The 26,275-nt window shown below is 49.7% G+C and overlaps 1 protein-coding gene across 9 annotated transcripts in view; it reads left to right on the top strand.

Moving 5' to 3' along the window:
* The first annotated feature begins 3,704 nt into the window (after window positions 1–3,704).
* The window catches only part of LOC144770105 (uncharacterized), a 139,886-nt gene continuing 117,315 nt past the window's right edge, over window positions 3,705–26,275 (top strand). For 8 of the 9 annotated variants that reach the window (XM_078654372.1, XM_078654369.1, XM_078654367.1 and 5 more), the window contains exon 1: window positions 3,705–3,830. In XM_078654372.1, coding sequence (XP_078510498.1) covers window positions 3,768–3,830 — 63 coding nt within the window. In that variant the 5' untranslated portion in view covers window positions 3,705–3,767. The remainder of the gene's footprint in view (window positions 3,831–26,275) is intronic. The other variant, XM_078654370.1, reaches the window with a different exon arrangement.

Below are 26,275 nucleotides of genomic sequence, written 5' to 3'. Positions count from 1 at the left end.
TGGGGCTTGAACCCGCCCCTCTTCTCCATTGGCTGGCCTCCTAAATGCTGGCCAGCCATTGGAGAAGACGGGCGTCTTTCCATTTAAGTCCCGTCTTTTAGGGATTCGGGGGGGTGTTTTTTCATTTCTTTCTCTCCTTTTCCCATTGGCTGGAATTCTACATTCCAGCCAATGGGAAGAGGAGAGAAAGAAAAACACGCCCCCCAGTCGGAAAATGACGGGGCTTTTATGAGAGTCATTTCTGCTTGACCGCCGCCGGAGAAGCAAGGGATAACGTCCGAGTCCTCCGCCCCAGCTGGTGAGTGCTCGCTTTTCTTGCCTCTGCCCAGTTTGTGCTTGCTTTTCTTGCCTCTTCCCCCCCTTCTGCTCTGCTAGGGGTACCTCGCACGCCCCCCCAAGCACTGTTGTGTACCGGTGTGTCGGTGTCTGTCTCTCTCGATCTCATTAAAATGGGAGCCGCCTCTGATCCTTGCCGTTTTGCTTCTCTCCCCAGGGTCCCGGCTGAGAATTCGCCCCTCGCTAGGTATCGGGATCCCTCTGGATGCACTCAGCCCTGCACCTCTGCACCTCTCGTTGGACCTCTCATGCCTTTCTGTGCCTCCCACGCTGTATTTTCACAAGTGCCTGTTGTCGCCCTGAGTCGCAGTGTTTTTTTTTTATTTTTTAAAACGGCGGCCCCCTGTGCAGTTGCGGTTTCGCTTTCCACTCTGGCCCTGACCCTGGCCAGAGCACCCTGACCCTGGCCACTCCAGCATCCTGCCAGCTTGCGACGGCTTTCAAGAAGCGCTCAGGAGGTGGTGGGCCCCGGGGACGGGCACCCGGCTGGCGAGGGGGGCTTTGGAGAGGTGTCAGAGACAGACGAGGCTTTAACTATAAAGTGCCCTCGGATGCGCGTCTGGATAGCTTTGGGATGGAGTCAGCAGGGGTCGGATCCCATAGGGAGGGGCCCCTCCACACCCGCGTGTTACAGCAGCTGCCCTGCCCCCCTTGCAGGGCTGGGAATGCGGCGGGTTTTAGGGAGACGCCCAGTTCACCCACCACTGGGGCTTGAAGGGTTAATCAAATGTTCATACGGAGGCATCTCTGTGATGCCCGGCCAGGCCCTGTTGTTCCAGTTACACTTTCTTTTCCATTCTCTCCCTCGCCAGCTTTCTCCCTGCTGTCATCACCGGGCTGTGTGCCAGGGGGGCTGGCAGTGTGCCAGCTGCCAGCTATGGTGCTGGCTCGGGGTCTTGCATGCCAAGGTGTTGCCTCTGAGCCCTGTGAGCTGCCTGCAATGAGGCCCCTCCAGCCCTTTGGCAATGCCTCCCTGGTGCAACTATGGTGCCTACTGCAGGGCCTAACACCCCAATAGCTGCCTGGCATGGTCTGGTGCCCCTGCAGGCTCTACCAGCCCCTGCCAGCTGCCTGCTATGGGTCCCACTCCAGCTCCTGCCAGCTGCCTGCTATGGATCCCACTCCAGCCCCTGCCAGCTGCCTGCTATGGGTTCCACTCCAGCCCCTGCCAGCTTCCTGAGGTGGTGCTTCCCTGAAGCTATGCCCTGGTGCCACCCCAGACAGAGCAGCCCAGCAGGGTGCCCCCCATGCCTTTCCAGGTGCTTACCATGAAGCCCCACTAGCTATGATGCCTTCTTGAGGCCCTTGGTATTGCATGCTATGGCACGAGCTCTGTGCCTTGGGAGCAGCCTGCCAATGGCCACCTTTGGGCCCTGTCAGTGGCTGTCATGGTGCCTACCTGCATGGACTTTGAGGTGCCCGCTCTGGGGCGAATCGGAGGTCCTGCAGGGAGCCTGCCTTCGTGAGCACTCCAGGGTCTTCCAGGCACCGGACGGGGGCCTGTTCTGGCCCTGTGAGCTGTCTGCTTGGGTGCTTGCTCCAGGCTTTACCCAGTGTTTGCTTAAGGTCCTGTTAACCGTCTGCTCTGGGGCCTCTGCGTCAGGGGAGGGTCCCGAAGGGAGCCCTCACCTCTCTTCCTGGAGCGCGAGCACTTCTACAGCTCGGTATCTCTTCTGGGCGCCATATCGTCAGACTCCACCTTGAGCCCTCAAAGCTTTCTTTGGAGGCCTCACCTTGCATCTTTTGCTTGTTCTTGGAGCCATCGCCTCCCCATTCTCATCCCGCCTCATTTTTAGGTTCCACCTTGGAGCTCTCACACTTGCTGTCTAATCTGTGTCTCTCTTCAGTTCTCACATTCCGCCAGGGGCCTCATAGCTCCTCACTCTGTGTGTGTGTGTGGCTCTGTGTGTGTGTGTGTGTGTGTGTGTGTGTGTGTGTGGCTCTGTGTGTGTGTGTGTGTGTGTGGCTCTCTGTGTGTGTGGCTCTGTGTGTGGCTCTGTGTGTGTGTGTGTGTGTGTGGCTCTGTGTGTGTGTGGCTCTGTGTGTGTGTGTGTGTGTGTGTGTGTGTGTGTGTGTGTGTGTGTGGCTGGCTCTTTGTGTGGCTGTGTGTGTGTGTGGCTCTGTGTCCGCTAATACTCTCTACTACTCTCTAATGCTCACCTATTGCCATTGTAAATGACAATACCATTTATTTATGTTTTAAAAAAAAATAAATGAAAAAAATGCCATTTGCAATGCCAATAGCTCTAACTTTAACAAAGCCGAGACCATTGCATTGTAAATGCTTTTTTCTTCTCTCGGTCATGAGGAAGAAAAACCGGGCAGTACTAGACAGAAATGAAAAGAGAAAAAATCACCCAAAAAAGTTCCCAGATGTAGAAAAGGGTCATTAGCTTGTTGTTTCATAAAATAAGCAGACTCTATGGAAGTTTGTCTTTGAAAAACTAAAAAAGTTTGGTGCTTAGCTGCATGAAAGGCGCAGGCCGCACACCAAGTGTACAGCGTCTTCAGAGAAACCGTTGTTACAAGGTCATTTAAAGGCACAGAGCTCACAGCTGGGCGGGTGGCGACTCTAAATATAAATATGATTTCTGCTTATAAATTTTGAGTCTGAAAAATCTTCCTGACTCACAAAAGGACTCTGATTCATTCTGATTTGCAATGAAGGGAGCGACTGGGCTTCCCCTCCTAACTGTGAGTCTTGATAACGTGTTAATTGTTTACGACCGCAATATTTGTTCCAAACCATTTTTCTGTTACCAGCACTCGAGCCGGGTGGTATCCGATTCGCAAAGCTGAACCTGTCCAGTGGGTCAGTTCTTTTTTGGAAATACCCCTTTGTTCGATTATTTTGCAACTGGGCATTTTGATAGGGGACCTATTAGTGCAGAGATATTGCAAAATGACAGCGGGTCGCAAAAAGTCGGCGGCCAATTAACCCCTACTATTTGCGACTTGTCGGCTATCGTACATCAGGACCTAGGTGCTTTTTCAGAGCGTGCTTAGACTAGGTATTTTTCAGATTTCAGATACACCCTGTAACTTTATCTCTTTAGGAAGAACAGTCAAGATTTTGAACCTAGAATTTGTCATTTGAAAGGTGTTTGTCCACTGTGTATTTCTTTAAAACAGATTCTCAGTGGCCCTCGCCTGAGGTGAAATGCACCTGTCCGAATACTGTGACTACACAGCAGTACTGCAGCGCCTGTGCTCGGCTCGGAGCGCTGTACCATTCTGAAGGAACAAGAAGGCAGGTGGGAAATCACAGCCTCTCCGAGGAACAATATGCCGAGTCTAGTGACCTGCCAGCAGTGAAAGGCGTCAGTCAGGTGGGCAGGGGGAGGGGTGAGGGCGCCAGAGGGAATGAGGAAGTGCACCTGTTATGTTCCTTCCGAGCGCAGAACCCCGGGGCTCCTGGCAGGGCGCGCGAGATGGCCGCGGCAGAGAAGGAGCTGCAGTTTGAAAGTATCTTGAAGAAGAGGAAAGACACCATGGTAAGTGTACTCGCAGCTACGTGTAACTGGAAGGGGCCGCGAGCGCCTCTCACGGGACGGTAGAGCGGGAACCACCCACCCTCTGGCGCCCTGTGAATGATTACACTGAGTGACCTATGAAGAGAGCGCGGTCAGGTATCAGTGAAACCAGCATTTGAGGGTGAAACACTCTACGGCTACGCTATAGAAAGTCTTTTTTCTCTGTTTGTTGCCTGCCCCCCCTTATGCTGAAACACTGATTGTCAGATGTCACTGTCCTAATAAGGATTACAATAATAATAATGTCGAGCATTAATATTTAGTAACAATAATAATGAACACTACTAATGATAAATACACTATTGCCAACAATCATGCTATCAATCACAGGACAAATCATGAAAATAAACAGTATCAAAATAACACCAATGGAAACAGTAATGAAAATAATTATGCTACCGGCATTAACTTGTTCATATGCTGTGCTAGTACTTACAGGCATTCACTAGCGCCTTAAATACCATATGCTACGGCATGTTTAACACGCCACCCACTGCCTCGAGCCGCTGCATGTCGATAACGTTCTTGATCATATATTTTGTGAGGAATCTTCTCTGAGAACAATCAGACAGAGAGCTGGGGGCAGGGGGGCTGTGCCTTGTCAACTCTCATGAGGAAGTTCCCTGATTATAATAATGTGTCCCCTGTCTGTGTACACCACCAAACCATCTCATTGCCCTCCTCGTTTTGGGAGCTGCCTTCTCACAAGTTGAATGTCTAGTGTAAAAGGAGATAATTATAATAAGGCAGACATCTGCTGTGAGTCTGAGCAGCAATTGTCGACACACAGTGAATATATATGTTTATCTGCTACCTATCACCAATAAGTAGCATTTAAAGGGCGCCCCCACATCACATGCATGAAAGTGACACTGCCTTGTATTTAGGACAGCTGTCACTTTTTTTGTGGGGGGGATGTTGTGAGTCGACCTAGGTTTTTTTGTTGTTCTAATATCTTTATTAGTTTGAGAGAAGAAATATAAACAATTAAAATACAATAATAAGCAATACAACCAAAAAGAGAGTTACACAATAAATAAATAGATAAATAAGCATTCATCAGAATAGATATAATCAATGTCATATATATCACCAACATATAAATTAATATGGTGGAAAAAGCCATAAAGAAGCAATACGAGAGAATCAGTTGTATCACTTGTAAAAATCAATCAGCAAGATAAAGAGAGAAAGGAAGAAAACAAAAGAGAGAAGAAAGTATCGAGGAAGAGAAAGAGAAGTAAAAATAAAGCAAACAAGAGAGAGATTGAGACCCCTGCTACAATAGGGAGGATAAGTTAAGGAGAAGTCGACCTAGGCTTGAAGTATGTATGATGTAATGTAGTGTGGTTTGTATAGCACAAAATAACCCCAAGGGTGTTATGGTGCTAAGGGGAAGGGAGCAAGTTATTGAAAACTTGCATGTGGAGACCAAAGCATTTGTTCAACATTGGCCCTTGGAGGAATGCAGGAATTTATTTCCTATCCCTGTTCTACTGGTGTGAGTATTGGTTCCATTACTATTTTCCATCTTTTTTAATGATGTAGAAAGTTTTTTAGGAGAAGGGAAGTCCGACGTCCTGAGATTGTGTAACAAACAAAGAATGATTTTACTTGTTGCTGACGATGCAGTGATACTATCTCGGACCCAAAATGAAATGCATGTATCACTAGATACCTTTGAGAGGTATTGTGAGAACAAAATTCTTCTTAAAAATTCTATGAAGACGAAGAATCTTTCAATGGTCCCCCACTTCCTCCCCAAGAGGTTACCAAGCGTTGGTGCACAATCCCTTGACAGAGTTATGTCTTATGATTGTCTGGCATTTGTTTCAACCATAAATTGAGTTGGCCCTGACACATTGACAAGGCTTCATCCATTTAAAAATGTGAATCAAACTCTATGCTATGTTTTAAAAATAAAACCGTCCTTCATGCCTTTGATGTCATTTTACAAGTATATAGGCAGAAGGCAGTTGCCTCGGTGATCTGTGGTGCTGAACTGTAGGGCCATGGCGACTCCAAGCAGCTCCAAATCATAGAAAAAAACGTTCTAACAGCTCTGCTGAAAGTAGGACCTGGGACACCGCATACCCCCCTGTTTTTTGGAGCTTGGTATTCGTCCTATTACAGATGTTATTGCTCTTGCTCCAGTGATGTAGTGGCTCTGATAGAGCAGAAATCGATGAGTGAGTTTACTTAAGAGAACTATACAAAGATTTAGAACCTGCCAAGCTTCCTTGTAATGTAAGGGTATCCCTTGCTATAAAGTCTGTATCTGTCCTGGGATACAGCCAGCTCTGGTACGGTCCAGCAACAATAAACTCCAAATCCATTTCCAAGGTGAAGGGCTCATTTTGGTCCTTTAAATTTAAAACAATTATTGCATCTGCAAACTCCTCGCAACTGACTGTTAATTATCTTTATGATCTCAAGAGTTTCAATTGGCTCCTCATAGATGGAAGATGCATCTTTTAGACAGTTTGGATGACCCACAAAGCCCTACACAATGCTAACCTTATTAATCTGGAGAACAAACTCTAGAGAGCGGGAAGATGCCGAGCCCTGAGAAGCTCCAGCTCACTTCTCATCCCACCCAAAATGAAAAAAGCACCCCAGAAGCGTTTGTCCTCAGACAATGCCCCAAGGATTTGAAACTCACTTCTTAAGGATTTCTGTTGTAATCCCGCCTATATTGGTTTTAAACGGAACCTCAAATCTCTATTGATGAACAAATATTTCAACCCACCACCAACCTGATTCGTCGTACCCATGCTCCCACCACAAAAATAAGGATCACTCTTTATGGCCACGTGACCTACTCAGCAGCCAAATTTGTCGCTAATACCACAGATTTATATTGTTGTATTATCCTTGACTCTGACCAACCTATAACACTGTAATGTTCTTACTCCCTCTGGTTATACCTACGTCAATCGGTACGAACTCTCTTATCACTATTTGGAACCTATTCTAATCTCACGTCTTGTAAAAAACTCTGGTACCCTCAGGTCTAGAAAGGGCTGTATCAAACTCTCAAATATTAAGCACTTGTGGGGAGTTTGAGACTTATTTGGATTGCATCTTACCTGAGTCACCTCACAATTTATATCTTAAATGTTGATTGGGTGCTCTTTCCTACCAGAGTATATATGGTACAGTTGTTATGCAACCTACCCTTAGCAGCCAGCTGTGTGACTGTGAAATTGGGGATCGTCATTCTTTAGCCCACTTCTTACTTTTTTTGTACAAAATCCAACATTCAGGGCTGTGCGTTTAGTGTACTTATTTAATGTTATTTTCAGTATCAACATGTACTAATGCACTTGCACTGTTACAAATCTTATGACCCCCAAATGTTTCTGTCTGTATCTAATTGTCTTTGGGCTGCTTGGATTTGGCCGCGCAGACCAGTTCAGGGCTTTGAAAAACGTTTTTGCACCAATGTTGTTGCATATCTTAAAATCTAATCAATGATTTGCTGTGGATGTCCACTAAGGAAGACGAAACACAGGAACTATATTGGTCATTTGCTACCCACGGATAATGGTGGGCCCCTATTGGGACCCCTCTAGTAATCACTGGTAGTTACCACTCTTTCAGTACTGATCTGAAATCAACAGGGGTTTCATGCGCCGACGAAGTGTTTTTATGATTCACCCTGTCTTTTACCTCTTGATCGAAACTGATTTTATCGTTTGTTTTTATTTGAATGTTGATTTCTGTACAGAGTTTTATGTTTATAATTGTCCTGGGTTATTCCTGAAAACAATTTAAAAAATGACAGTGCCAATGAGATGGTAGAATAACGCTGCCGCTGGAGGACGAAGATTTAGAAAAGCCAGGTTTGAGTTTCTTGCAGGAACAAGGTCGAGAGGAAGGGAGCTCCGAAGCTTGCTCGAGAAGCGGGAGAAGTGGAATTTGAATTGTGCGACCCTAAATCTAGCACTGGATGTGGTGTGAGCTGGTTCTTTTATAAATTCCATGTCAGTTTCTCTTCTCTTAAGTCCTTTGTTTATTTACTCTTACTGTTAGTTGGTTCTATTAACTCCAAGAGCTGCAAATAGATCTGAAATAACACAGCCATTAGTAGTTCCAATACTATGGATAATACCTTGGGCAGCGTCAGGGTCTGTGGAAATGTAGGATGTGTTTTCCTTGCTGCCTTCCGCATTTTATTGTCCTGCAAAAATGTTAAAATGGTTTGTGCTTCGATGAAACTAAGACTCAACCCATTTTGAAACACGCCTCCAACATTGTGATATACCCGGGAGAGAAATTATGTTTTTTTACTTGATTTTTAGGAGGCTCAAGGTTTGATTTTTTAAATAATAGGTACTCGTAAGAAGTGCAATAAAACAAGATCGGTAGCACTCAATTGTCATAACTACCAGAAACTCAACACTTTTTATCTTTATTGATGTAAAGTCACACAAAAAGACATCCCTCTGCTGACACTGTAAATCTTAATGCTATCTAAGAAAGCTTCCAGGACTTATCCAAAGTATTATAGTTAGTGCTTTAAATGGAAATATAGAAGTGCAGCCTTGCTAAAGGTGGCACAGCACAGGGAGTAAAAAACAAAAACACGAAAGGGGTACTAATGGTCTATACAGGCTAATGCAATATCTGCTTTCTGACAAGTGTAGTGTATGTGCACAAACTGATGAATGTGAAGAAGAAAACCCATCAGCCCACCCATTGGCGGAGATTCATCATCTGGGATTTTTCTGTACACTGGTATCCACTATGTTCCTCACTAGTGAAATCGTGAGGAAACTCTAGTATCAGATCCACCAGTGATGGGCAGCCAAAAGAGTGTGATGCTTAGGGCTGTGGGAAGAAAACAAGTTGCAGTGCTAAAAAAAATGTGTGATGGTATAAAGTGATATTTAAAATTGACTATCATGGTGCCAAGAAACGAACTTTATTAGAAGGGCCACCATAATGACAAAGTAAAAGCAGAGTGTAGGATAGTGTTTCAACAAATACTACTATCAGTTGATAAATTAACTGGTCAACATGTTTCAGCCAATCATGGCTTTCTTCAGGACCTATTACTGTGACACTACTGCAGCTGTGAAGACAAAATAAACTTCAATTGTCCAAGTAACAAAAAACCATGCTGAGAAAAAAGACCTACCATATAATTGATGCTAAATGGTAGGGAATGGAGTCATGGTTGAAGAAAATCCTCTCCTGAAACAAGAGCAAGTGTATACAAACACACAGTGTAAAACTATGAGACAATATATACATGATTATTGACATGTAACAGCCTATGAGCATATGCTCTTGTAATGTTAATATCTTAATCACTCACCCAAAATCTGCTTGGGAGTGGCCTCACCTCGCCTGGCACTCGCTCAGGTAAAAGAGGCCCGCTCTGAAGAAATGGAAGGCAAAACATACCATTGTGTCAAATATGTAATGGTACAAAAACCATCTCTTCATATCAACTCTGATGTCTAGGGGTTAAAAGGACGCAGTCTAAGCTAGCCAAGCTTGCCGATGAACTATACTTAAAAACCTGAAATTGTGATTGTATTCCATAATGGAACTTATAGGCATGTTGTAAATTGCCTTGATCTGGGGTGATGGTAACAGTTGAAAAGTACACCCCTGGGGCGCAACACGGAAGCCCCTAGAACTTGATCTATAATTTCAAACTAGTATGTGGCGCACAGGGGTGGTCTCAATGATTTTTACCCCTCTGTCTAAAACATAGATCAAACTACAAAAGATGTGATCTCAAGGTAAAGATCTAATGCTGTAATCACTTATAACACTGAAAAAACAGCACGAGCATGCAGAGATAAGTAGAGCATGCTCTAATCAAAAGGCACTGGAAGTTAAAGGCACTAGTAGAACAGTGCTAACACGAGCATGACGCAACTTTGAATATGCTCCAGTCAGACAGCGCTGACAAGGTCCAAAAACTGCATGCTCAACCGGAACCAAGAGGAAGGTTCAGCGGGAGACGAAAGTTTACCGAAGAGAAAAAGAAGAAATACGGCCAAACTTAGCCGAAGGCACACCAGACCCACCTGTCCGTCGGTACCTCCAATCCCTTACTGAGCTGAGGGGAAGGTGAGTTACCAGACGGCGGTGTGTCTCATGGTAAGGAAGTGGTTCGTCAGGCGAGTAGCCTGTCGATTACGCCTGATGTTCGTGAATCCTGAGCTTCACCTTCCTGGTCGTCATACCAACATAGCAAAGTGAGCACTGGCATGTGATTAAATAGATCACCCTTTCGCTATTGCAATTGGTATGGCGATTAAGGACCCAAGGGCGCTCAGTGCCGATATCTACTGTGTGGGTCCTCTCTGTTTGGGGACACACAGAGCAAACCCCAGAGCAAACCGCAGAGCAAACCCCAGAGCAAACCCCACAGGGCACAGGGAGTACCAGTGCAGGCCAGTGATTGGTGGCTGCTACACTCAGTTGTAGTGCAGGCTGGTGCAGTGAAAGCTGATAGAGTGCAGTGTATAATGGGAAGATTTGTGAGTATGTATCCAACTTGAACACCAAATGTAACTGATGTTATCTCATTGACACGGGCAAATATAAAATGTACTCTGCACCAAAGTTTACCAGGCGTGGAAATACGAAGCCCAGTAAAACCGCCAGGGCTCCAGGCCGTAGGTTAAGGGCCATGCTCCTGCCCGGCCCCACTCAAACTACTGTCGAGTGGTTAATTTGTAGAAGAAAGAGTGCTGGCCCCCTGCTCACGAGCCCGCGGCCTAAAACCAAGGTAGTGTAGCCTTAAATCCGCTTCATTCCTCTTTAAGCCATTGCCAAACACTCCCTGCCCCTTTGCTGGTTTCTGCTTCCTCCCTGTGCAACAGGTTTTTCGTCTTTCTATTCCTCTGGCTTTCAGTTTTGTGTTTTTTCCTCTCTTGCTCTCTGTAAATGTCTAATGCAGAAAAATAAGTGTTTGTCCCCAAAAAATGAGTACTGGATGCCCCTACCGGCAACCACCAAATTAAATTAAGTACTGGCTTACCCGTGGGTCCCGTGCTCTCATGCCACTGGGGTCAAGCTATCCTGGCTGAAGAGGGGTGTAACGCCGAAACAAGTCCTAGGATGCTTGTTTCCAGTCCAAAGGGAACCTGGCATGGCAGTTTGGGCTGGATTGTTTCCATTGGGCACAGGATCAAGACTGATTTGCATATGGCTGGGTGCAAACTGGAATGGCATGGTGCGCAAAAAAACAACGGATTTAGGCCCAGATCTCTGTACTGGGGTGAATGTATGACATTGTTCTGCATTCTGTCCATCAATTGTTCTTTTTGCATTTGATAAATTAGGGCGGCAGGGAGTTACAATTCAAATTCAGAAGAGCAGGAAGGAGGAAGGGTTAGAAAAGGGGGACTAGGAACGACTAGAGCAGCAGAAATTAAACTGCATTTGAGGATCTGAAAAGGTAGCACCAGAACCTGACCACCTAGCAGAGTCTGGTAGGCAGTAACAGTGTGAAAAGACCAAATATCTTGCTTGACTTCTTTCTGTGCCTTGAAGGGTATTGCTTCTGTCACCCTGTAAGTGGCGATAAAAATAGCCTTGCGGTGCAGGGGCCCTCGAACTCCAGGGTGGGACCTCCGGCACTGTGCATGGGTTGCAAACACCTGGCGTGAGAACTCCTGACTTGGTCCAGAGTGCGGGGGTCCCCCTCCATGAACTTTGCAGAGGTCCCCCCTCAAGTTTTGTCACGCCACTGCACCCTGTTTATGTTTTTGTGCACAGTGGTGTGTATGTGCCGCTAAAGAAAATTGTTGAAGTGTATTCTTTCAGGATATTGACCACTTGGCAGAATGTAGCACGTGAATTCATCACATAAATACATTATAGTCTAGCACATATCCCTTTGCAGCGTTGCTGAAGACAAGGATTGCTTCCATTGTAGTACACTGATTTTTTTTTTAAATGTATTTTTATTGCAGAATCAGGAATAAACATAGCCAACAAACCAACCCAAGTACCAACGGGTCCCATCAGACAGCAGTCCAGCAATGCAATACACAGCCGATTAGCCCACATCCCGGAGGCTGGGCGGCGCGTCAATAAAACAATTCGCTGGAGGCACCCTGGTACATGCCCAATGCCGGACACCGGTCAAGTACAGCACTTCGTTCCTGCTTTTATCCCCAAACAACCAACCATCTTCTCCCCACCCAATCCCCGGTCACTGCAATGTCATATCACAAAATCAGCCCGACTATGTTCCTGGGTCAACCGGTTCCGGGAAGTCGCTGGCAACCCACCCCATCCCACAACTCCTACTCTAAGCCCACCCCCAACTGCTGCTAACGCGGGTATCTCCAGGCCCCTCCTGCTCTAGGGTGACAACCATCAGGAAGTTGTAACGAACAAGTGGTCACATGGAATCCTGACTCATAACTGATCGGTCTCATCACTGTCAGTTAAGTGGTCCCTCAACGCCTGCACCACCATCTCCCACGACCGTGCCAGATCCAAGCTCCTCTCATTACCCGTTCTAGTCGCTTGGCGCATCCGTAACACACTCTCACAGCCCGACCACTTCACCAACTCGTTCCTCCACCTCCGTACAGACGGCCCCTCTTTAGACTTCCAATGCCAAGTGAGTTCTCGCTGCGCCAATATCAGACCTAACCCAATGAATTTACTCGTCACCTTTGTCTTTTTGGTATGCGGGAACCACAGAAGCAGACACGTGGCCATGTCAAAGTCCACCTCCCGATCCGTGACAGCATTCAAGAGTTCCCCCACCTCGGCCCAGTAGTCACCCAACCTCGGGCAGCCCCACAGCATGTGGTCAAAATCCGCTCCGGGCGCCAAACATCTCGGGCACATGGCATCATGCACCTGGAAGTGGCGACGTAATCTCTCCGGGGTCAAATACGCCCTATGGAGCACAAAATAATGCACCTGTTGGAATCTCGCATTCCTCGTCTCTTTCCAGGCCCTGTGTAGCACCTGACCCCAAACAGAGTCTGGAAGGGGCCTACCGATGCTGGCTTCCCAACGCAACTTCAACTCAGTCAACGGAGCTAGACCCTCGTTCAGCATCCTATTGTGAAGGCAAGTCACCGCCTTGACGGTGCCCGCAGCCATCACCACATATTGGCACACCCCCGACACCTCTGGTTCAGCCAATCCGCCCCCCCAGTGCCGTCGCAGAGCCGCGACCACCGCCGCATGCAGCAAGAAGGAACCATTCGGCAGGCCGAACTGCTCCTGCAACGTCTGGAACGGGGCCAACGCCCCATCCACATACAGGTCACCTACCATCAGCAAGCCCAGGTCCTCCCACTCCAACAATCTGGACCAATCACCCCCGTGCGGCAAAATAGTGAGCATACCTATCGGGATCTCCGGGGCATACGGCCGGCGCTTCCCCGCCCTTTTCATATATCTATTCCAACACAGTCTGAGGGTCCACTCTTCCATCGTGACTTCCCTACTGGCCAGCCTCTGCTGCATCACAATGGACGACAAGACCTGTCGCTGAACGCCTACCCCTCGACCAACCTCGGGCCCCCTGAATTCTCTAGCCACATTCTGCGTCAGGACCTGGAGCTGCGCCGCCAAATAGTATAACTCGTAATCGGGGACGGCCATCCCACCCTCACATTTGGGTCTCAGCAGGGTGGTCAATGCTACCCGTCTGCGACCATGGCCCCAAAGAAAACCAGTCACCATCGCCCTCAGCTCCCTGAATATGCCCTGCGGGATCCACACCGGCAACGTTCTAAAATAGTAGAGCAGTCTCGGGAGTGCCACCATTTTCAACAGCGCCACTCGGCCCAATACAGACAGCGGGAGGGAGGCCCAGAAGTCCATACTACCTCTCAACGCTCTAATGCAGCGTCCCACATTCCCGTCAAGGAGGTCCGCTGTAGCATGGTAGATGCGTACCCCCAGGTACAGAAAGCAAGATGGTTCCCACTTCACAGACCCCACGAGCTGTGGGCAGCGCGTGGCCTTCCGCAGCGGAAACACACAAGTTTTAGTCCAGTTCACCCTGAGGCCTGACAGCTCCCCAAACCTGCTCAACATATCCACCGCGCCTTCCAGAGCCTTTCCAGCGTCCGCGAGGTACAGCAACAGATCGTCAGCGTACAGCGATATATAATGTGAGTCAAGGCCCTGCATGATCCCGTCGTAAGCAACTCCCAGCCTCGCCTGTGCAGCTAGGGGTTCCATCGCCAGAGCAAAGAGCAAAGGAGATAGCGAGCAGCCCTGCCTCGTACCCCTACACACCGGGTAAACCGAGGAGACCAGTGTCCCTAACCGCACCCGTGCTTTGGCCGAGGAATAGAGCACTCTTGTCCAGCCTCGGAACCCGTCCCCGATCCCGAACTTCGCCAGCACACCATCTAAAAAGTCCCACTCCAAACTATCAAACGCTTTCTCAATATCGACCGCCAGCACCACCGGGCCCGGATCGGACAAGGCAGCACTATCAATAACCCCGATCAGCCGACGGATATTCATCGAGGTACTCCTGGAGGGGATGAATCCCGCCTGATCCCTATGTACCAAAGAGGTCATCAATGGCAAGAGACGGGTGGCCAGGATACGACTCAGAATCTTATAATCCACCGTCAACATAGACAACGGACGGAAAGAGGCGACATCCAAAGCATCCCTGCCCGGTTTTAGCAGGGGCACCACCAGCGCCTCCGTCATGGACTCAGGCAATCGCCCCAGCTCCTTCGCCTCCACATATACAGCCTGCAGCCTGGGCGCTAGTACATCGATAAATTTGGCATAGAACTCGATCGGCAGCCCATCCACCCCCGGGGTCTTATTCCGCGCCATGTGGCCAATCGCCCCTCTAATTTCGGCCAGGGTGACAGGGCCTCCTATATCCTGGGCGTCCTCCTCATCCAACACCGGTAGAGGAATCGGATCTAAGTAATCGCCAATGGCCGTGGCCTCCACCTCAAGGTGGCTGGTATAGAGGCCCGTGTAGTAGGATTGAAAGCGCTCCAGGACCGCGGTCTGCGAGCAAACCACCACCCCGTCTCCCCTTCGTATACTCAGCACCGAACAACCCCTAGGGGTCGGATCAGCCAACTTCGCAAGGAGCGTGCCCACCTTATCACGTTCCTCGTGCACTTTCACCGCATACAACTTATAGTCATAGCACCGCAGTCTCTCAGTCTCAGTCGCCACTGCCTCCTTAGCACGCAACAGGTCGTCCTGCAGCTCAGGCCTCTCCGGACGCCGCAGTTCCACTTCTCTCAGCACCGACTCCGCTTTCGCGAGATCAGCCAGCACGGCACCCCTCACAGTCAGAAACCGGCCCATACATACCCCTCTCACCACCACTTTCATCGCATCCCATTCATTCGCTCTGGTCGCCGTCGACCCAGCATTGACCGCGAAATAGTCGTCAACGCCTTGACGGACCGTATCGCAGAACGCTGGGTCCTCCAACGTCTCCGGACGGAGTCGCCACGTGGGGACCGCCGATCTCGCCAACTGCCACTGCACCGAAATCAGCAGCGGGTTATGGTCCGAGACGGTTCTAGCCAAGTACTCAGTGTGCTGCACCACCCTCGCCAAAGACTCACAACACAGCACCGAATCCAAACGAACATGCAGATCATGCAGCGCCGAGAAATAGGAGTAATCCCGGGTGTCGGGGTGCTGCGCTCTCCATACATCCACCAAACCCCACCTGTCCTGCCATTCCCGCCTACGAGTCGCAAGTCTGCGCACCGGGGAATCCACCAAAGGCGGGTGAGACCTGTCCAACTGCACATCCGTAATAGAGTTAAAGTCACCTGCCAGGAGGATAGGGCCTGCCAAGTAGCTCGCCAGTGAGCGCGACAAGCTCTCGAAAAAGTGGGCTTGCTCAGCGTTGGGGGCATAAATGGTACATAGCACTACTTCCCTTCCATACAGCCGTCCCTCCACCACTACATAACGACCCTCCGGATCTATCTTCTGACTCGTGACCTGGAATGGCGTGCCAGCCCTGACCCATATCAACACTCCTCTGGCAAACGCTGAGTAAGTCGTGCCAAACACCTGGCCCCGCCACCTCCTCTGCAAAGCCCCGCATTCCTGCTGTGTCAAGTGAGTCTCCTGAAGCATCGCTATCTGGACGCCCCGCCTCACCAAGTAGGCATGCACCTTGTGGCGCTTGACCATAGTGCGGAGACCCCGGACATTCCATGTGACACATTTCAGATTAGGTAACGTCCCCATAGAGCATCAAACCCAACAGTAGCACATGCCAAGAAATGTGACCCGCATCGCAGCAATTGTACAACCCCCTCAAAACATCCCCTACAACACCCACCCTCCCATTCCCCAGGACAGGGCCTAGTAACCCAGCTTCAGCCCCGTTCCAAACCTCAAACACCCCACACATCATACTAAACTGTGGTCGGCACCACAGAGGACCTTAGGGGTCCGATGGGGACTATGGAGCCCCGAACCAGGACGACAGAGCAACCACCCCGCGCCCACAGCCCCTCGCTGCCATTGCAGCCCCATACCTGGCAGTCCATGAAAAATCAGGAGCGTCCAGGCCATGCCAAAGTCCATCCACCAAAGGCCTCATCCATTAAAGATACCATCGGATGTCTGTGGAGTAACCTCCGGCCCCAGCGCTCCCCCCACCTCCGAGTCCTCATCACCAGTCTTCAAACCTTCACTCTCCGATGCCGAACCCCTGGAGGCGTCCTCTTGCTGCGACCCCGTTATATTCGCTGTGGCCTCCAACGCACTCCGTCTATCGGCCAGCATTTGCGCCTCTCGCTCGGCCCGTTGGCGTCGATTCCGGGAGCGGATGCGCTGCGATTTCCGGACCCTGACCGGCTGTTCCCGATCCCTGGTTGGCCTGTGTGCCCGATCCGTCCCTGCTCGATACAGTTCCAGCCAGGACCAAGCTTCATCGGGCGCGTGAAAAAAGTGAGTCTTGCCATCAACGACAATCCGCAGTTTGGCCGGAAAAAGCAAGGAATATTGAATCCCCTCCTCTCTCAGCTCCTTTTTCACAGACAGGAAAGAAGCCCTGTTCCGCTGCACCTCTTGCGTGTAGTCCGGAAAGATGGCCACCTTACTGTTGTCCACCTGGAAGGGGCCACGATCCCTCACCTTCTGGATCAGCAGATCCCGATCCTTATAGTGCAGCAGTCGGACCACCATCGGCCGAGGCGGTCGGCCCTCCAAGGGAGGTTTTGCGGGCACCCTATGCGCTCTTTCCAGGGAGAAGAAGGGGGAAAGGCCCTCAGGCGCCACCACAGTGCGGAACCAGTCCTCCAAATAGGCCACTGCATCATCCTTCTCAATCTTCTCCGGAAGCCCTACCACCCTCACGTTGTTCCGGCGGTTGCGGCCTTCCGCGTCCTCCACCCTACGCTCCAAGGTCGCCAGTCGACGGGCAACGTCATCAAGTTTATGTTCCGCCGTGACCACCGCCGGTTTCAGTTCCTGGAGCAGTAGTTCATTGGATTTCACCCGGTCCGAAAGTTTGGTGTGGTCCGCCCGCAACAGGCCGAGCCCCGACGCCACCTGCGCAATATCCTGGCGCAGTTCCTCTTTCGTGGCGGTTATCGCGGCCAAAATTGCGTCTAGGCGGAGGTTGAGCCTCTGTTCTTGCGGCGAGGACTCCGTCTGGGAGCCGCCAGCCAGATCTTCCTGCCTCTGGCTCCCCAGTCCAGCAGGCTCGGCGCCGCCAAGCCCCTGTGCAGCCATCTTGGATGCAAGTACTCGGCCGCACGAGCAGCCCCTTCAATCAAAGGCGAGGCCCACCAGAGGCACCCAGCCGAGCCCAACGCACCAATCCCCAGGATAAGCGAGTGTCCGCGGTGCCAACTGCACCCCACGCACAGCTCCTCGATCAGCTCCCGGGCGGCAGTGCGCTCCACAGTGTCCCGCAGCCTCTCAGGGAACACCCGCAGCCCACCCGGGTCAGTGGGAACAGAGTCCGCGAGAGGGGCGGGCCGCGAATCCGGCGAGGCCCCAGCTACACCGGCCCCTCCGCTACACCACTTGCTGTAGGGCCCAACACTACACCTCCAGCTCGGCGCGTCTTCACCGCCCAGCGGGCGGGGCCCCCACCTCTGGTCGGGCGGATTGCCACCTCCGAACCGCCAGGCCCCGGGACGTCCAAGCGCCGCGGGCGGCCGCCCTCCCCAGCTCTCCGCCGGCCGGTAGTTCGCTCCTGCGACCTGTTGGCCCCACGGTGTGGTGGCCGGTGTGAGGATGGCCTCCCAAGCCCACAGCGCCCTCGGCGGCCCAGCACAGGGGCAGGCTCCGCTCCGCTGCCTTCTCAGCAGTAGGTGGGGGAGGGGCGCCCCACACGCCTCACTCACCGGCAAAGCACCGCTGGGCCCCCCCGCTGCTCAGGGTCCGCTCCGATGAGCCCCCGCTCCGCACACCGCTGCCGAAATGCTCCGCCCGAGCCTGTGGCCGCTCCAGTGCGCCACAACACACCGCTCTCGGAGCCCTCAGGGAGGCGGCGCCGCCATCTTGGCTCCGTCCGCTCGATAGTCGCGCCGGGCTCCAGGTCCGCCCGCTGCCACCGGTCAGGGTCCCGACGGAGCCGAACGCTCCTCGAATGCTCACCAGCCCTCCAGACTACGAATTCTGCCGCCAGGCAGCGCGGGGCGACGGACAATCAGGAGAAAAGACGGGGCATGGCGCGGAGCAACTCGCTCACGCAGCCATCCCGGTCGGCGCTGTAGCCACGCCCCATTGTAGTACACTGATGTTGAAGCATCTATTCAGTGCGATGGAGGACTCATTGCTCAAGTCTGTGCACATTAGTTTGCCATCTTTCAATGGTTTCCTGAGTTTTTGCCAAAATAGTGTGGAGCACCATTAGCTTAGTTAGATGTTAATCTAAAAGCGGTGCCTACACAGATCTGGTTGGTGAGTCTTCTGCTAAACCTAGCCTATGCTATGCTGAGCCTCTAAGAATTAGGCAGCATTGAGAGGAGGTAAGAAGGTGATCACGGGCATCACAAAGCATGCTACTCCCCATTGCCACTTCCAACCATATCTTTCTGGATTCTGCCGTGATAAAATGACAACACACATTTTTTCTTCCATCCTCATATCCCACAAATTTGTAGTGATGATCTCTTCCTCGACATTTGTGGTAGGGTAGTTGAACTCCTTCATGTCCTCCATCCTTCCTGCATTTGCCTGAATTCCTGTCCCTCCTGCCCCATGTTCTAATTTGCGTGGTGTTGGGGTGTGGTCGCAAAAGTGGTGTCTCTAGGGCATAGACCTGTGGCTGCGATAAATGGCTGTTACAATGCTGGTTCTGACAATTCATATGGCTAATTAACTCCCAATTCCATTCCCTCTTCTTTCAGGGTGTCCCACCTAATATGGGAGTTCTACGCAAAAGTACAGTGCTGGGCCATGCTAGACTTTGCACATTAGCTTAATGACCATTTGTTGGTGGTAAAGCACATGAAAGTGGAGAAGGCAGGCAAACTAGTGAGATTCTTTGAATAAGAGTTTGAAGGGCCTCAGGCAAAATAAATAGCAGAAGTACGGAATAGGAAGTAAACATTCATGGACATTGAACCAGATTCAATAGGCATGGAATGCGAATTCTCTTTGGGCTGTTTGAGAGTTTTCAGGGGATGGGGTTCGAGTGATGCATGAGGTAGAAGAAAAGAATATGAGGGAATGAAACAAATCCAACAGCTGTTTGTCTGCCTGAAGTTGCAGGCAAGGAAGTGTTGCTCATACCGACATTTTATACACACTTGCCACTATCAATAGAAGTAACCAAACCTCACTACAGAAACAAGATAAGGGGGAGAAGTATCTGAAGATGTAAGGGTTAAGGGGGGTGTATCTCAGGATGGATGCAAATGTGGGTGTTTGTGGCTGCTGGTGGAACCACAAGATTTTTTCCGATCTGGCTGACAAAGGTGTGTTTGGTGTTCTGTGACAAGGACAAGTGTGTGGGGCGTAAGAGCCTAATATGTGAAGAACTAAAAAGCACAGTATTGCATTTTTTAGAGGCTTTCCTTATGCTTCTGGTAATATGGTGGCAAGTAAAGCAATTGGCAAACCACAAGACAACTTTTTCCACGGACATTGAAGCAGTTGTGAGTGTGGTGAATACGTGTTTGTGAAAGGAGCAATCGATTTTGAGAGTGTTTAGGATGTTGGCGTTATTCTTGAAATGGAACATAATTTTTAGGAAATGCTTGTCCTAGACTTGGATATCTGACAAGATGATGCGCCTGGTCCCCATCTGACAAGATGACCCTGGTCCCCTGACCCCACGCTGGTACGGCCCCAGCCCTCTCCATGCACTCAAACCTGGATGCGACAACAACTTCTAGCTCTTGATGCCAAGCAGCACCCAAGGCCCGATCTCCTGCAGACACTACCACCATACTTTCACCCACCTCTGGACCCAAACAGCCACCCTCAACCCACCGGACGCCAATGTACACAAGCCCCTGAGCTGCATCCTACTCAATGTGCGTTCTCTGCACAGACACAAAGTAGAAGTTTGGGACCTCCTCCACACTCACTCGCTCGACTTTGCCTTCCTCACAGACACCTTGACCAACGCCAGTTCCGCACCCATCATCGCAACCACCATCCCGAACGGATTCAAGATCCTGAGGAAAGACCGCCCAAACTGCCCCGGAGGAGGCCTCACCATCGTCCACAAAAGCTCTCTCCGAGTATCAATCACCAACTCGGTCGACGCCTGGCCCCCTATGGAACACATCCAAATCCAGATCCAGCCCAACCCCAGAACGATGCTCCACGGAGCACTCGCCTACAGACTGCCTGGACCCCGTTCCCCAACACCATCGCAGACTACATCGGTCCACACTCCTTCGTCTCCATGGACTACATACTGCCATGGGACCTGAATTTCCACCAAGACAACCTCAGCGACCCCAACACCACCGCCCTCCTAGTGAACCTCACCAACATTGGACTGAAGCATTTCGTCTCCACCCCCACTCACACCGCAGGACACACTCTCGACCCGATCTTCGCTGTAGGAAACAACATTCGCTTCAGTCACACCACAGAACCACTCTGGACGGACCACCACTGCATCCATTTCTCCTTCTCGACGCAAGCACACGCCACACCTCCCATGCAGAACCTGGAACAAAATCACAGAAGAACACCTCACCTCCGCCCTCAGCTGCACTCTTCCCCCTACCACGACAGACTCCAACACAGCAGCAAACAACCTTCATCAATGCAACGCCAACTGCGCCAACATTCTCGCCCCCCTCCAGAACTCCGCCAGACGACACAACGCAAAAGCCACCTGGTTTACCATGGACCTCATAGAATCCAATCGCTCTTGCCGAAACTGGAGAAACTACAAAACCCTGGAAACACGCTTCGCCTACAAGGCCGCAACCACGGCACACCACCAACACATCAAATCAACTAAGAAAAAATGCATCCAAGAAAGAATCCTCTCCAATGCCCACAATTCCAAAAAACTCTTTGCCATCATACAAAAATTCACCAGACTGAACAGCGAAACTACTGAAGTCCCTTCCTCCCAAGACTTCTGCAACAAACTCAGCTCCTTCTTCCACCACTATGACTACTTTGATGACCAATGCCACAGCATCTACACAACACCCCCACCAGCTATGCCATCCAGCCGACCCTTCTCACCTGGACCCCTCTCACCACAGAAGACACTGAACAGACTATGAAAAGCATCCACACCGGAGCACCCACTGACCACCACACATCTTCCACAGGGCTGCCACCGGCATCGCACCTGAACTACAACGTACAATCAACCGCTCCCTCGAGGCAGCCCATTCCCCGATGACTGGAAACGTACCAAAGTCAAACCCCCCCCCATAGAAGCCATCCGCAAACCCAACAGACCTCAAGAACTTTAGGCCCATCTCTCTTCTCCCCTTTGTCACCAAAGTCATTGAGAAAGCCATCAACACCCAGCTAGCGCACTTCAAAGAAAGCAACAACATTCTCGACTCCTCTCAGTCTGGATTCTACAGCAACCAAAGCACAGAGACCTCCCTCATAGCCGCCACTGACGACATCTGCACCCTCCTCGACCAAGTCCACATTGCAGCCCTCATCCTCTTAGACCTCTCAGCAGCCTTCGACACCGTCTGCTACCGCACACTAGCTGCCAGACTCCATGACCCCCGCATCCAGGGAACTGCCTTAGACTGGATTCGATCTTTCCTCTCAGGCAGAACAGAAAGAACAAGATTCCCGCCCTTCCTCTCCGAACCTACAGAGATCAGATGTGGAGTACCCCAAGGATCCTCCCTCAGCCCCATGCTCTTCTTTTTTGGGGTGGCGGGGGGTATTTAGTGCAAACAAGACCCGAAGGTATCGGAGCTCTTTACATGAGCACCAGTTGCGTTACAGACGGACACATTCATGTTTTTTTTTGTTAGGCATGGGGAGATTAAGTGATTTGCCAGAATCACAGGATGTTGAGCGTCCCTGCCGAGACTTCAACCTGGTTCCCAGGCTTCTAGGTCGAATGCCTTAGCCATTAGGCCACATCCTCTCCCCTAACATCTACATGGCCCCCTCGCAATCATTGTCAGAAAACACAGACTTAACATAGTCTCATAAGCTGACGACACCCAAAACATCCTCGCCCTCACCAAGAAACCCGACATCACCAGGCACATTTTCCAAGGAGGGATGAAGGACATCGCATCCTGGAAGAGCAGCAGCTACCTGAAGCTCAACTCGGAGAAAACAGAAGTCCTCATCTTCGGATCCATCCCCTCCGCATGGGACAACACCTGGTGGCCCCTAACCCACGGAAACCCACCCACCCCTATGGCCACGCTCGAAACCTCAGCATCATACTCGACTCTTCACTCACCATGTAACAGCCAGATCAACGCTGTGTCCTCCACATGCTTCAACACCCTCTGCATAATCCGCAAGACCTTCAAATGGATCCCCCAGACTCCAGGAAGACCATCACCCATGCACTTCTCACCAGCAGACGGGACTACAGAAACAAGCTGTACGCCGGAATCAACAAAACACTGGTCTGCAAAGACCAGACCGATCAGAATGCCGCTGTCAGACTCGTCGCTGACATCCCACAACATGACCACTTCACCCAAAACATCTGCGACCTCCACTGGCTCCCGGTGGAAAAAAGAATAACCTTCAAACTGCTTACCCATGCCTACAAAGCCCTCCACCACACCTGACCCTAATACCTCAACAAAAGAATCTCCTTTCACTCCCCCAAGAGAAACCAGTGACCTCAGCAAGTTTGGGGATAGTACAATGTATAAAGTTTCCAACAGTGCTCACAAGGGGATGAGAGGTTGGTTACCATACAACCCCACTATCATCAGCAAATGCAGACGAACAAAAAACACACAGATTGTCCCCGAGCACTTTACAGTCATCGGTAAGTGTCCATATAGGGATCCTTTTCCCAAGAATATTGTTCAAGTGGAACAGATCAGTCCATAATTCTTGCAAATCAATGTTTTATTCCAGAATTTCTGCCTACCTAGCCCTAGCCATGGTCCCCCGTATCCAAAGTACCAGAGCGGGTGGCAGATCCTTCTCCTACATCGCAGCCAAGACCTGGAACAAACTCCCCCTCCTCATCAGCGGAAGCCCAACACTGCACCTATTCAGAAAGGATCTCAAGACCTGGCTCTTTGGATGACCACAGAGCTAGTCCACCCCCTTCTGCCTCCCAACCCCCCCCCCCCCCCCCCAGCACCTTGAGACCCTCTCGGTGAGTAGCGCTATAAAAATCCCTTATTGATAGATTGATTGATTTTGCAGTGGACACAATTCTGAGTGTTGGCGTCTGAGAAAGAATAACCTGCAACACATGGAGTGTAGGATATTGAATCTTACAAACTTTCAATGCAAAGACTATAAAGACAGGCCTGAAAACAATTTGAAGGAAGTGAAGACCATACGCTTCTGGGCCCCGTCAGATCCATGCCCCATCAGGCTTACAACAAAAGAGCAATGCCTATCAGTGAGGCCCTCAACACCTGCATTTAAAAAGCCACCTTTCTAGAACCATGGAAACACACAGCTGTCATTCCCTTCTAGAGAAAACCTTGCCCTACTCAGCAAAACTCTCCAACCACTGACCGATATTCATCGTTCCCTACCCAGCCAACGCCTTGCAAAAAATCCATTAACAAGCACTTCTCCAACCACCTCACCATTCATCATCTTCTCAATGCCACAAAATCAGGATTTGCCACAGCACTGAAGCCACCTTCATAGTAGCAACGGATGACATCCGGATGATCTTCGACAGGGGGTGAACTGGAGCTCTCAACCTCTTAGACCTATCAGCAGCTTTCAACAGCATCTCCCAACCCATTTTGGTCCGACAACTTCAGGAACGAGGCATCCACGGACATGCCCTCAAATGGACATGTTCCTTCCTTACTGGAAGAACCCAAACCCTCAACATGTCCCCCCCACTACTCTGAAGCACATTAGCTCACCTGCAGAGTTCCTTAGGGCTCCTGATTCAGCCCGATACTCTTCACCATCATCAAGACCCCACTAGTCAACATCATACGGACTCACAACATAAACATCCTCACAAACACAGATGACACACAACTGATACTGTACCTCTCGGACATAACAGGCAACACCAGGAACTAGTTCACTGCCTGCAGGACTGAAGTGGCCATCTGGATGAAATCCAACTGCCTCACACGGAACTCGGGCAAGACCAAAGTGGTGGCTTCAGTAGAGATGCCTTGCTGTCGAAGTTCATATGGTTGCCCACACACCTTAGACTCACAAGCAAGAAACCTAAGAAACACACAGATTGTCCCCGAGCACTTTACAGTCATCGGTAAGTGTCCATATAGGGATCCTTTTCCCAAGAATATTGTTCAAGTGGAACAGATCAGTCCCTAATTCTTGCAAATCAATGTTCACGTTAAGCAGGACAAAAGGGGTGGCAATAGACAGCTGAAATTAAGACAAAGGGAAGTTCTCTGGCTTATGAAACTCAAAGCAGTAGAGCAGGGGATGACTATAGATAATGGGTTTCAATACTTTTTAGGCCAAGAGTAACTTAATTACTCCTTCTTTTCAAATTATGTGACTGTATTGCTTATCATGTATGAAATATTGTTTTTTAATTTAAGTGGACTATAATTGTTGTGGAGATATGAGGTATATAACAAAATCAGTTATACTAAATAATGTCCTACCTTGCTTTTTGAAATGAGGTTATTTTTTTGAATTGAGGTTATTTGTTTGGACCAATGAATACGTACATCGTGTATTTATATTACTGCATTATCTATGAACTGTGTCGATGTGGTAATATTGGAAGATATGTGTAATTACGTTTAGCTGTAAATAGACAGGAATCTACTATCATTCTTAGTGTGGAGGGAACTATGTATTTGTGTTTCCTTTCTTCTTCCTTCCCCCCTCTTCCTTTTCTTCTTCCCCTTACCTCCAATGCCCAATGCAGTGTGTATGGGTTTACTTGTGGACACATAGGGATTATTTAGAGCATGAGATATAAGTATAGCATGCTCTTTATTTTGAAATGGTGATTTAAATATTGAAGTATGGCTGCAGCTATTCTACTGTGTGCCCATGACGTGGTAGTTGAACTTACAAGTTGGCCAGTAAACGTGGCTGCGGGATCAAGAAATTGTTATTTTTTGGAATTTGGTTTTTCTTCACCTTAAACACAAGATACATTTTTGTTGACAATCAGTTATGCAGTTTGAGATTTCGATCGGAACATTTTTAACAAATATGGTGACGATCACCCCATTAAAGGGCTGAAGGAACTGTATTAATTGTCGCCTGGATGTATCGGGTGATTACCCAGTGAATCTCGAAAGGTTATGATACTCTAAAATGGCTCTTGCGGGATTAACAATGATGACTAGACCGTTATTGTAACTATTGTTTAGTACGGGGGGAGTGGCGTACGGGTATCGTGAGACTACGCGGTGAGCTTCTAAGATAATGTTAATGATAAGCGACGTGAGCAGAGTTTATTCTGAAGATATGGGAAGTAAGTGTGACGAATAATTGAGTGTGATTCGTATTGTATAGTTTATTGGGGGTCCATAGAGTTACATATTAATAAACTGTAGGTTTTCAAAGATGGCGCCCACGGCGACACTGCATAAATAGGAAATCCAAGATGGCGCTGGTGTAGAATGCCGATTGCAGTGTCGGGACTAGGATGCTGTTAGGAAAGAAGGTGAGTGAAGACACGGTTATGGCAGTCTTTTAAAAATATACAGTTTCGGAGACGAGGGGAAAGATGCAGGTTTTACAACTGTCCCCTTTTTCCTTTTGTTTTGATAACTTGTAGATCACGTACTCGTGACGGTCTACTGTGTACTTCAGAATTGAAGCAAGGATATTTACGTATGCTACGGAGTACGGATTGATGG

The sequence above is a fragment of the Lissotriton helveticus genome, chromosome 7 (genome assembly GCF_964261635.1).
Source record: "Lissotriton helveticus chromosome 7, aLisHel1.1, whole genome shotgun sequence".
NCBI classification, from domain to species: Eukaryota; Metazoa; Chordata; class Amphibia; order Caudata; family Salamandridae; genus Lissotriton; species Lissotriton helveticus.
Note: the sequence above shows the minus strand (reverse complement) of the source record. Positions and strands in the feature narration are given on the sequence as shown.